General features: G+C 41.3%; 1 protein-coding gene across 1 annotated transcript; it reads right to left on the bottom strand.

Annotated features, from left to right (window-relative positions):
* Nucleotides 1-2,025: 2,025 nt before the first annotated feature.
* On the bottom strand, nucleotides 2,026-4,384 carry LOC114664433 (myeloid-associated differentiation marker homolog). The gene has a single exon (XM_028818516.2). It carries the CDS (start codon nucleotides 4,343-4,345, stop codon nucleotides 3,467-3,469), a length of 879 nt encoding a protein of 292 aa, XP_028674349.1. The 5' UTR covers nucleotides 4,346-4,384; the 3' UTR covers nucleotides 2,026-3,466.
* Between the last annotated feature and the right edge of the window lie 8,771 nt (nucleotides 4,385-13,155).

Here is a 13,155-nt window from a genome sequence, read left to right as displayed (position 1 = left end):
GTCGACGTAATTAACTCCTGGGGCTGCGTACGGACACCTTCGAGGTGGTATGGGACAGGGAACACAAATAAAGAAAAACAAAGAAAGCACCGTTGGTTATGCAGCCGCCGAACCCGCGCCTCTTTGTTAGGTTGCGCGTCGGTTCCACTTCTGCGTCTCACGTGGCTTCTGCTACGCGACTCCAATCCCGCCCGCGCCAAATCGAAGTCACCTGCTACGCGATTCCAATCCCGCCCGCGCCAAATCGAAGTCACCTGCTACGACTGCACTCTCGGAAACGCCAGTCGCTCACGTAAGGTTCGCGGGTACAACTCCTCGCTCCCCGACTCCTTGAGCCGAGCCATATCAGAACTCCCCAGGGACGACTCGCAAAGATCGATGGATTTTTGAGAAAAGTGTGCAACTTACCAGGTAAGCGGTCTGCATCGCGTGTCTCTCTGGTCCGGACGGTCACTGTTTAAGTTTTTCTTGAACTTGTGTGGTCTACCATTACTTTAAGAACAGTTTTAGAAATTATCAGTCTAACACAAAATATACAATAAGGAGCACCAACGAATTTTAATAGCATGTGACGTCATGTCATTTTCTAGCCCGCTTAATCCAAACGAGGGTCGCGCGTGGTGCTGGAGCCTATCCCAGCTAGCATTTGGCACAAGGCAGGAGAGAAACCCCAAACAGGGTGCCAGCCCATCACAGGGCGAACACACAGACACAAACACACAATGGGGCTAATTTAGCCTCGCTATCTATGCTAACAACAATTAATATTAAAATAAACATAACTACCACTTCATTTGAGTGTTCCCTCATATCAATCAACAGCAGAAAGCTATTGTTTAGAGTTGCCAATGTTCAGTTACCTTCATGCTTCCTTAAAAAAACACAACAGGGTGATCTTATAAGCAGAACTGCTTTTATCAGAACTGGCACCTGACATCCATGAAGCGGGCTCAGTCTTCGCATTGAGTTATTCTCCTGAAATCATATGTAACTTGTGAATTATTTTTCTCCTCCTAGATCTGCATACACATGTAACAGTATATTAATTTTTCGTAAATTAAAAGTATGGAAATTGTATGATTTTTATTTTTTATTCCATATCTCACATTAAAAAATAATTGCTGTACAGTATTTGGTGTACATAAGAAAAATTAAAAGATACCCCCCCCCCCCCCCCCCCCCCCACAAGCATAATTACAACTTTTAACCCTTTGTTAAAATTCCCTTGTGTAATATCAGTGGGCAGTCATTTAAACAAATATCATCTTCAGCTGTGGCTGGTCAGTGCCTAAAATATTTAACATAAAAAAAGGTAGCACATTTCAATTCCTGAAGGTGCTGCTCTAACAAAACAAAAGTTGAAAACCCCTGACAACAACAACAACAACATTTATTTCTATAGCACATTTTCATACAAATAATGTAGCTCAAAGTGCTTTACATGATGAAGAAAGAGAAAAAAGACAACGTAAGAATTAAAATAAGAGAACACTAATTAACATAGAATAAAAGTAAGGTCCGATGGCCAGGGAGGACAGAAAAAAAAAAAAAAAAAAAAAACTCCAGACGGCTGGAGAAAAAATAAAATCTGCAGGGGTTCCAGGCCATGAGACCACCCAGCCCCCTCTAGGCATATCTGACCTATGATATCACACCACATTTGATCACATATGCAATACTTTGTTCTAGTTTGATTAATATGTCTGGTATAGGACAGGTGCTATATAAAAGTGGCTTTTTACTATTATTATTATTATTATCCAAAATCATGATGTGCAATTACTGTTAGCAGTAACCATGATCCAAGATCATACCCCACTTCACAGGATTGGGTTTATATTATTGGGGAGGTGATCTTATTAGATGGTGTAACGTTTTGAGAAGCCTTAGCTTAAAAGGTTTGGGAACACCCTAGTTTAGACAACAAGTGGGTAAGGCTGCTAAAAACGAACACATAACAAGATCCCATTACAGTGTGATAAAGCAGGAAAATACCAACACCTAACAGGAAAAGACTGCAACAGACTGGAGGTGCAGGGCAGTAAATGTAACAGGATTAGACTATGTAACAGAAGGCAGGGATGAACTGGCTTCTTGAATGGGATGAATGGATTCTTCCCGGCCGGAAGGCCCATATAATGGAAGTACAGGGGGATGCCACCTAACAGGGCTATAAATTCTCCCAGTGTGCTAGGTGGCAGCCTTCCTTTGTTGGATTTCCCGTGTGCATACCTGCGGGGCAACCTGAGAGTTGTGAAATATCCATCCATCCTTCTAACTCACTTATCCAGGATAGGGTCATGAGGTACAGTAGATGGAGACTATCCCAGGATACATTGGACACAAATCAGGAAAAGTTAAGGACTAAATGGATAATACTGTAGGACACCAGAATCTTGCAGGATCACATAGCACACATAATCAAGTCTCAGAACTTCAAGGTTTGATGAAATTAGCTGATTTACATGTAGCAACAGGATACCTGGAACTGACAGGGTCAGGTGCTATTGAGCACAGTTAGAACAACAGGACTTTAACGCATCATACTGAATCCTGCAGGACTACCCTATGTGGGACAATTTTGAGATTTGATAGGATCAGGCTGTGTGAGTTCATTTATGATGATCAGCAATTCTGCATGAGTTAAAGCCTCAGAACACAGAGCTGAGAAGACAGGTTCATTGCACCAGGCCTGACTTAATCAGACTGCACAAGTTTATGTCGGACTACGCTAGAGTTAGACAGAATCAAACTAACTAGGTAAAACAACAAAAAACTGAGATCTAAGGAAAACACTGGACATCAACCGGGTAATTTACATTTGCAAAATACTTGTATTAAATGAGTCAAGCACCAGCATATGGAGAAGTGCAGAATTTAAATCTGACAGATGTGTACTAGCCATATTAGACCTTCTTGTAAGGCTCTGTGTATCTTCCACATCAGGAAGTCTGCAGCACACTTTTCTATTTGTGGCAGCATGATGCACCTGTGCTGCTGTCCCACGGACTTCCGATCAGAGCAGCAAATCAGCTTTATGGCTAACAGCTACTGTTTTCTCACAGTGGTGTGGTAGTCAACTTTTAAGGCAGGAGCTATAAAGAGAGATGCAGCGGTCTGTCCAAAGATCTCGAGGCTGTCTTCGTTAAGCAAAGCAATCCTTGTCCGTTTCAGTGTCTGTGGAAGCATGCACCTGACGTGTGTGTGTGACTGAGCATACAAGCTTGTTTGTGTGTCTGCATGTGTGGGTGTGTGGAAGTGAAACTTAGACACTTTTATTGAATTTTGCTGACAAGCGTCATTGTTTCAGCCTAATGACCGAGTGGCCCCTTGATGAGGCATTAAGAGAGATGAATCAAAATTCTCCATGGTTAGCAGGCCTCAAATCCAAAGTGATAACTGGTTTTGACTTCCTTTCCATTGAATGTCAATTTGAGTGATCAGTTTGTCCTCTCACAATGCCACTTCAAGTCCTGTAGCAGACTAACTTGATGGAGAAGGCCAGGTCCACGGTGTAGGTCAGGAGGTTGAGGCAGGAGATGATGGTGATGATCAGACTGTTTCTCCATAGGCTTTGGGGATTTTCTTTTTGTTGTGGGTTCACCAGGTGCCAAAGCCAGAAACCTGTAGCTGTGACATACATGACGACACATAACATGCTGAAGGCTGCCAGGATCCTGTCAAAGGGGACAAGGCAGCGCCCAGTGCATTCGCCCAGCATAACAACAATAGTGCAGACAGACATGAGGAAGCAGCAGCTGTAAACCACTAGACTCCACCAGAAGAGTGGGTAGGTCGTCAGATTGTCCAGCACCTCTCTGTCCACACTGACAAAAATCATACAGCTGCAGAAAACCTCAAACACCTTGAGAAATCCAGGGGTGGTGGACATGTAGCCACTGTGAGCCTCACTTCTTACCTTGGTCATGTAGACCTCAGCTGTGTACGACAGGAAGCTGAAGCAGGAGAAGATGGTGGCACTGACCAAGTGGCCGCAGGAAGATCTTTCAAAGCAGCTTTCTTTGATCACAAACAGTGGGAAACAGACTGAGGCACTCAAGGTCATCAGGGCGCCCAAGAAAGCCATGCTGATGGGTAGATTTTTCCAAGAAAGTGGCACAAGGCTCTGAAACTGCACAAACTCCACCAAGAGGATTAGGCCAGTCAGCACGAAGAAGAAGCACCAACTGAACATGCACAGGAACCAGTGAGGACCTTTGTTCAGAAAGCTGCTTTCAGCTGACACCACCAGGCTGAAGGTCACACATCCAAACAGCATCTCTAGGATTCGCACGATGGACTGGGGAGAGGTCAAAATGCGGGCCTCACCCAGGATGACCGGCATCCCTGCGTCTGCTCCTGCTGTACAGCTGTGCGTCTTGTGGCCCCTGTGTGAATGAGGCAGTTTCCTGTTAAGTTTTAAAAATAAGAAAGAGAGGGAGGGAGGAAGAGAAGGAGGGGGAGGAAGAAAGCGAGCAAGATGTGGCAGTGTTGCAAGAGTCACATCCGCTCTGCCAGGTTACCTCCAACTCTGCTTAGAACGCCACTCTGTCACCTCCATCATCTGGGCTCATGGGCCTTCTATTACTTTTACATCTCTTCTCTTTACACTCTTGCAATTCAACTTGGTCATTTAGTACTAGGGAAGCAAACAAAACACATGTGGTCACCATCTTGATGTTTGGATCTGCCTTCATGTTTTATTACCTGGGGTCAACTCACAAGGCGGATCAGAGAACCCTTCTGTCAATCCTCTTGTTAGGCAGTAAAACGGGAGCTGTACTCTTTAAGACTGATGGGCTCAGTTTAACCTGCTTGTCTTATTTGTCCCACTCGCAGTGGGCACTTCTGGCCTTAGAATTGTGTATCCAAACAGAGGTGCACTGCTTGCCTAATTGCATCCCTCAACAAGGTGGGCCTGAAACATTAGTGAGAAGGGCCACATGTCACTGTCAAAAATTCAGAATAACAGAAGGGCTCAAAAAGAAAGCAAAGTCACCCTGAAAATCAAAATGTGCCATAGGAAAAGTACACTGAATCAGTGGCATTAAAGACAATAAAGCTGGCATGTGGCAGTACAGTGGGTAGCTCTGCCACCTCACAATTGCAGTATCCTGAACGCGGTCATTGGCCATATGACAGCTATTCTTGTTACTCTCGACCATACTTCTTGAGTAGGAATCATTTAAGCCATCTCATTGATTCAGTGCCCTGGGTTCAAATCCCAAGTTTGATGGTTGTTTGTGAAGACTTTACAAGTTCTCCAAATCTCTCTGTGACTTCTGCTTCTATAGTCCAATAAATGTTTGTTAGGTTAATCAGATGTCCCAAAATGGCCTGTTTAGTTCTGTGTGCATCAGTAGGCGCCGTGATGGACTGGCACACTTTCTAGGGATGGCTTTTTTCTTGCACATCAGAAGCATTTCTGGGTCAGATGGAGAGACTTTAAAAAAGATATAATGTTCCCCTGCTGCTCCCCCTGGTGGCACCCAAGAACACTGAGGGCTGTCCTATGAGACTGCAGTTCCTAGCCTGTTCTGCTGATATCCATAAGGCGGTTCCACTGGTTAAATGCTGCCATCATATACGCAGAGGAAGAACATGGCTCTGGGAAACAGCCACCCACTGTCTTTACCAGTAGGCCTCCTGTGCTGGCAAGGAACCAGCACCCATGTCAGTCAGTATGCCAGTCCATCCTCACCCTTCCATTACATCATCCCTTCCTGGTAAGGAACCAGTTTCTATCCCACTCAGGATACCAGTTCATCGCTGCCCTTTCATTATGGCCTCCTGTCTTGGCATTCAGGTCAGGACGCAGGAACAATCAGCATGGCGTTCACAATGGTTAAACAGCCCTGGTGCAGTTGGGCACAACATGACTCTTCCACACTTAGCACAGGTTAGACCCATCCTGACTGATCTCAGATTAGCCAGGCTTTATAGTTAACAGGGCCCTGCTAAGCTAAAGCTCTCCAGTGTTAGCCCAGTTTAGATCAGTCCAGTCTTGAATTGGGTTCTCTTCACCCAACATATCTAATCCCAATGTGGTTTCCATTAGCCCAAGTGCAAACAGACCCCACTCATCTAAGCTCAAGCCCTCAGATCTTTAGTCATGTTTTGGTTCTCCACTAAGTGCAGCCCCATCTGGACCACATCGTCACTTTCATTGAAGCTCATCTCTGTCATGAATTTAGAGCTGGGAACTGGTTTTGCTAATATTTTTCCATTAGTAAAATTTCTCCTACATTGTTCTATTTTTCATATTGTAGACCTTATGAATATCATATTTTTCATATTTTTTGTCTTAATATTATAGTATTATCAAGTTATATTTTGTTCTTTATTATTTTACATTCTCCAACATCATACTTTTTGTTTATGTTATGGTGTCATGAATTTTGGGTGCCATTGACTAGATGAAACAATGCGTTGCTAGGGGGTGGTAACTGGAAGTCGCACCAGATGACGGCATCAAGGTGACGACATTAAAACCATCCAGAATTCTGGATTCACTCTCAAAGTTGTTTGTGGTCCTTGAACTAATACCAAATTTGGGTGTTCAGTTCTTTGTTACCCAAGTTTGAGTTTTGGATCATGTTTTGGTTTTGGTACGTTTTTGAGTTCTCTGTGTTTGACCTTAGCCTGCCCACAGACATACTGTAAGTCTTTGGTTTTGTTCATCTCCTGGGCCTACTCTTCAGTGTTTACTGTCACTTCTGCCGGTTAATTCAACTACCACTTCAACTACATTAAACTCAATGCAGTTCATTTTACGCTGCACAATACTCGTCTAAACACAGTTCAGTCTGTTACCTGTGTGGGACATTCTGACGATGTTGAAGAGAACTCATGCCAAATCCATTCCATGGTTTTGAAAAAAAAAATTGGATTTATTTAATCAGCCAGTATAATCCAAGCTTAGAAGACTGTCTGAAAGACTTTCATCATCAAGCCTTCATTAAAGTCTTAACAGTCCATTGAATGCAGGGCTGAGTCCTGTTTTGTATCTTTGCCCCAGGTGAATTGCCCCTGCCCCTTTTTGGGTCCCCTTTAACCTTTTCTCTTAGGATAATATAACAAAGATGATATCGGCCTGGCTGTTTCTGTCATGGACCTCACTGGGTGTGTCTTTTGTCCTTGTGTTCTATTGTCTGTCGTCAATTCCCACTGATTTTCAGTTCCCATGTGTGAAAAAAGAACACACTTTGAGCAATCAAAAGCTACTCATCCTATCCCCTGTACTCCTAGCCTGGATGTCCCAAAGCAGTGCTCTGAATTGCCATTGGTCTCTCGGCAGAAAGACCATTGAATTGTAGTAATTAAGCCATGAGGTTCTAAAGATGTGACCAGACCTCCAGATCTTAGATGGAGAGGTAGGAACATACTGTGATAATGTTCATTAGGTGATAGACTGACAATTTGAAGGTTCAGGATGAAGCTGAGTATAACACTGAAGCTGTTGATACTGAATGATATAATACATTCAAAGAGACCTGTCATTCAGTGAGAAGTACTTGTGGCTCTTAAACTGATTTGGATCTCCTGCTAGTAGGAAAAAGTCCTAATAACTTAGTACTCAACTGTATAAAGTCTGCAGACCTACAGGTATTTGAATAATCTAGGCAGGCAGTGAACCTGTCCATGGACAATAAACATTGAGATATTTCTTGAGAATTAAGTGACGTTCTAAGTGGTGTGCTGCTCTTTTTAATATATAGTTGTGGAAATAAAGAGAACAAGAATCAGAAAAAGATTTGGGGTAGGCACCACATATACTTGGAATAAGTAGTCTGAACAAAAAAATGTCTTTACAGACTGGAGTCCAAAACAAAACTGAGTAACAAAAATAATAGTGGTGGTTATATAGGTGAACTGGAGGAAGTGATGTCAGGAACAGCTGGAACTGGAAGTGACGTCTATAGGCTCAGGCGGGATTTCCTTCGGCTGGTCTGTAGACGAAAGAGAGAAACGATCAGCGAACATTTCCAACCCCTGGTCCAGCATGTAATTACATCCTTTCAAGCCCTTTAGCTGCCTCTCATGCACATGTGTGTGACACAGTATATACTGTAAATGATCTCGATAGGAATATACTGTACATAAAAAGCTTGTTAATAAACTAAGAGGAGGGTAGATAGTATAGAATCAGACATATCATTACAGGTGGAAATTATACAGGCTGCGCAGAGTTGAGGCTGATGAAATTTAAAGTACATAACAACAGCAACAATATTTATTTCTATAGCACAGTTTCATACAAAAAATGTAGCTCAAAGTGTTTTATAAGATGCTAAAGAAAAGGTTGCAAGAAAAGAAAAACTATTTAAAAATAAATTAGAATAAGAATGAATAAATTACATACCAAAAATAGCAAATAAGAATGAATCAATACATACTTACATAACACAGATATGCAAATTATAGGTAAAGTAGAGTCCCTACATACTGTAGATTCATTTTTAAGTCTATAATGAGAAGTCTGTTGCTATGGTCAGATAGCCAAGGAATGCCAGATAAATAAAAAAAAAACACTCTGGGGCGAGATGCTGGAGAAAAAACACAAATATTTCAGTGGTTCCAAGGCCAAAACTCCTCCACCAAGGTCCCCACTGGGCATTCTACATAACATCAATGTACTTAAGTAGTTCCTTATTGTTTTTTAAGCTTTGTCCTATAAGACTCAACGCAGTGGATCTTTTTGACAGTTTGGGTATTTGCTTATGTTTCAACATCAAAAGTACCTGTACAGTACTTTGATCAGATCGTGGTGGTGTGGTAATAGTTGACTTGTTACTGTCTAGTTTGTGAGGATTGCAAGTCAAGGATTAGGGTTAGGGTTAAGATTCGGGAGGTTATGTTTAAGCTTTATAACACCCTGTTGAGGCCTCTCCTGGAGAGCTGTGTGCAGTTTTGGTCTCTGGGCTACAAAAAGTCAAGTGAAGAGTAACTAGCTTGAATCCAGGCCTGAGAGGATTGAGCTATGAGTGAGAGACTGAAGGAATTGAACCTTTTCAGTTTAGATAAATGGAGATAGAGAGGTGACGTAATTGAAATGTTTAAAATTATGACAGGAATCAGTGCAGTGGATCCCAGCTATTACTTTAAAATTAGTTCAACAAGAACACAGGGACACAGTTCAAAATTCTTTAAGGGTAAAACCTGAGCATATGTTATAAAGTTTTTCTTTATACAGGTAATCATACACACATGGAATTACCAAGTAGTGTGGTCAAGAGTAGGACTTTATGAACTTTGAGGGACTTTAAAACTCAAATTGATGGTGTTTTGGAAAAATTAGGAAATTAGAATTGTTCTCATATCTTAGCCCATCTCAACTCTGCCCAGCTGATTTCAGTTAAACTTTGCCCAGATCATCCTGACCAACTTGTCCTCTCCTAATTTAGCTCCTTTTAATCCTACCCACTGCAGTTTAGTTAAATTCTTCCCATCTTATCTCAAACTCTTCAGCTCTCTTCGACTCTGTCTCTCCCAATGGGGCATTGGGACTCCTTTTGGAACAGATGGACCTGTACCACTGTGACAAGTTACGTCTGAACTGGAAGGTCAGCAATGTGTTGGAGTGGAGTATGAGGAGGCTGGTTGAGGATTGTTTAAACTAGGGAATGGAGGGGGCAGGGAGTTTAGGACAGTCCAGGTTTAGATCTATACTTGGAGGAACAAATAATAGTGTAAAAATAAAAATGAATAGTAATGTAAATTCTAACCCAATGTTTAAATACAAAACTAAAATGAGTAGCACATTAAAAATAGCTCCCCTTAATGTTAGAAGTATCAAAAATAAAACATGTCAGTTGGAATTGTATGTAACGGAGCATAATTATGATATTATAGCAAAACAAAAACCTGGCTAAATAATAAAGACAGAGATGAGTAAAATATAGAAGGATACACATTTGTCAGGGAGGATAGCAGAACAGAATAGGACGTGGGGGTGCTGTTTATATCAAACAAAATTTAAACTCAAGTCCTTCTCAGTTGGATGATGAGCCCCATCTTAGTGAGGACACGGGGCTTCATCTGGAAAGCATTATGAAAAGATGTCTTATTTTAGGAATGTACTATAGACCACCCGATGCAGACAGTAATTGCAATACACATCTTTTCAGTAATTTTAAAAAAGCAAGTTTACAGAGGGATATTATAGTCATGGGGGACTCTAACTACCTGAATATTAAACAGGATAATCTTGCAAACAGTGGAGCACAAGAACAGGAGTTTTTAGAAGTAATCTGTGACTGTTTTTTAACACAGTATGTAAAAGCACCAGTGTGGGGTGAAGCCTGTCTGGATTTAGTAATTTGTAATAATCGGGGTAGAATTGAGGGTGTAGAGGTGATTAAACCATAATTTAATACAGTTCACACTGTTTTGGAAGAGTGCAGATGCTAAGCCTAAAACTGTTAAGTTTAACTTTGGAAGAGCAAATTTTGAGCAGAAATGCTAAAGTCTAAGTAGAAGAGACTGGGATAAGATTTTAAGTGCGGAGACAGCTGAGGAACAATGGAACGGGTTTAAAATGTTTTACATATAACACAAAACAGGTACACACCTAAATTTGAAATTAGTAGAAAACTAAAAAAAACTCTGCAATGGGTTAATAAAGCCTTGAAAAAGAAGCTGCAAAGGAAAAGGCAGCTGTATAGAGCATACAAGACTAATAACTAATCGTAAGGTGTATGAGAACATGAGGGCAACCATTAAGAAGGATATTAGGGAGGCTAAAAGGCAGTTAGGGTGAAAGACGACCAAAAGAGGTTCCTTCAGAATTTTGGTAGTAAAAGAAAAGTCAAGGAGGAAGTGAAGTGCATCAGGACTAGTAAAGGGGAATTAAAAAATACACACAGTGAAATAGCAGATGCTCTAAACTCGCATTTTTCTGAGGTCTTCACAAGTGTGAAAGTGGATACCTCCCAACAGTAAAATGGATCTACTAAGGAGGTACTGAGTGGTTTGGAAATTGTAGAGGGATAAGTGCTGCTATGATGAAATAGGCTGAAATTAAACAAATCTCCAGGACCAGATAATATTTACCTTCGACTTCTTAAGGAGGCTAGTGATTACACATATAAACCCAGGACGCATATTTTTAGGAAGTCACTGTGCTCTGGGGAAATTCTGAAGGACTGGAAAATTGTGGCACATATCACCCTATTATACAAAAAGAGTGAGTGGACAGATCTAAGCAACAATAGGCCAGTAAGCTTAACGTGCATCACAGGAAAATAAATAGAAGGAATTATTAAGGATAAGATTGAGCAACACATGGCAAGTATAAGAGTTTAAGTGAACAGTCAGCAGGGGGTCAGAAGAGGGAGGTCGTGTTTTACCAACATGCTAGAATTCTATGAGGAAGCAACAAAAGGATTTGATCAAAGTGGAGCTTATGATATTATTCATCTGGACTTTCAGAAAGCAGAGGTGCCACATGGGTGGGGGGGGCATCAAACTAAAAGAAGTGGCAGTTCAGGGTGATGTTTTTAGAGGGGTGCAGAATTGGCTCAGACACATTAAGCAGAGGGTGATGGTGTGAGGAACCTCATCAGAACTGGCCGATGTTAAGAGTGGTGACCAGCAGGGGTCAGTGCTGGGGCCATTGCTGTTTTTAATATATGTAAATGATATGGATAGGAATATAAGTAACAAGCTGGTTACGTTTGCAGATGATACCAAGCTAGGTGGATTGCCGGAATCCATTAAATCATTATAGAAGGACTTTCCAAAGCATACAAGCTTTAGCAGATTTGTGGCAGATGAAATTTTATGTCAGTAAATGTAAAGTATTACATGCAAGAAGAAAAAATGTTATGTTTGAATACACAAAGGGGAGGTCTGAAAATCGAAAGTACACCTTTACGAAAAGGATTTAGAAGTCGTTGTAGACTCGATACTATCGACTGCCAAACAGTGTTGAGAAGTCATTAAGAAGGCTAACAGAATGTCAGGTTATATAGCGCCCTGTTGTGTGGAGTACAAGTCCAAGGAGGTTCTGCTCAAGCTCTATAACACACTGGTGAGGCCTTATCTGAAGTACTGTGTGCAGTTTTACCCTCCAGGCTACAAAAAGGACATAGCAGCACAAGTAAAAGTCCAGAGAAGAGCGACGAGGCTGATTCCAGGGCTACAGGGGATGAATTATGAGGCAAGATTAAAAGAGCTGAGCCTTTTCAGTTTAAGCAAAAGAAGATTTAGAGTAGACCTGATTGTTTAAAATTATGAAGGGAATTAGTCCAGTGGATCAAGACTGTTATTTTAAAATGAGTTCATCAAAAACACGGGGACACAGTTAAAAACTTATTAATGGTTAACTTTTTTATCACCCAGATGACTATAGATACATGGAATAAATTACCAAGGAGTGTGATAGACAGTAGGACCTTAGGGACTTTCAAAACTCGACTTGATGTGATTTTAGAAGAAGTAAGTGTATAGGACTGGTGAGCTTTGTTTGGCTGAATGGACTATTCACCTTTATTCTACTATGTCAGACTTTAATTCTGCCCAGGTCATCCAGATTCACCTTCACTAATCTTAAAACAGTCTTATTCTACCTTGGTTCACATTTACTCTGCCCATTGCAGTTCAGTTCATCTCTGTCCAGGCCATCTTGGCCATTGCTCCTAACCATAGACCAGTCTTTTTCCTGTCTGATTTACATATCATAGTTTATCTTAGTCTGTCTAGTTGAAATTGGTGAAAATCTGCTTAGCTTGCCTTAACTCAGTTTTCCTAATCTCTGAGCAACCTTTCTTTATTCCAGCTCTCAACTTCTGGCTCAGTTTATGTATGTCCAGAGGAGTTTTTACATTAAGGATATGTAGTGCACTCCATCACCATCACCCAGTAGATGGTGCTGTTATGCAAAAATAGTAAGTATTGCTTTCTAAGTGTTTCATTGTCTCTCGTTCTCTCTTTTTCTTCAGCCCTTGTGACAGCATCTCTCTCCCATGTCCTTATGGTCCCACCAGAATTTTTACTGCAAATACACAACTGTGTACTGTATGTCACTTCAGTTAAAATCTGTTCTCCTAATCTGTGTTTAGCCTTTGACTCCTCTGCCTTTTAAACCTCATTTTACCTTAAGTTGTTCCAGCTCATCTCAGTTAAACTCCACTCAGCTCATTCTGTCTCATTTCT

The sequence above is a fragment of the Erpetoichthys calabaricus genome, chromosome 14 (assembly GCF_900747795.2).
Source record: "Erpetoichthys calabaricus chromosome 14, fErpCal1.3, whole genome shotgun sequence".
NCBI lineage: Eukaryota > Metazoa > Chordata > Cladistia > Polypteriformes > Polypteridae > Erpetoichthys > Erpetoichthys calabaricus.
This window is presented reverse-complemented; position numbering and strand designations above follow the sequence as displayed.

What these genes read in the sequence shown, in the direction of transcription:
- LOC114664433 (XM_028818516.2), bottom strand. Translation starts at nt 4,345, where the DNA reads ATGCCGGTCATCCTGGGTGAGGCCCGCATTTTGACCTCTCCCCAGTCC.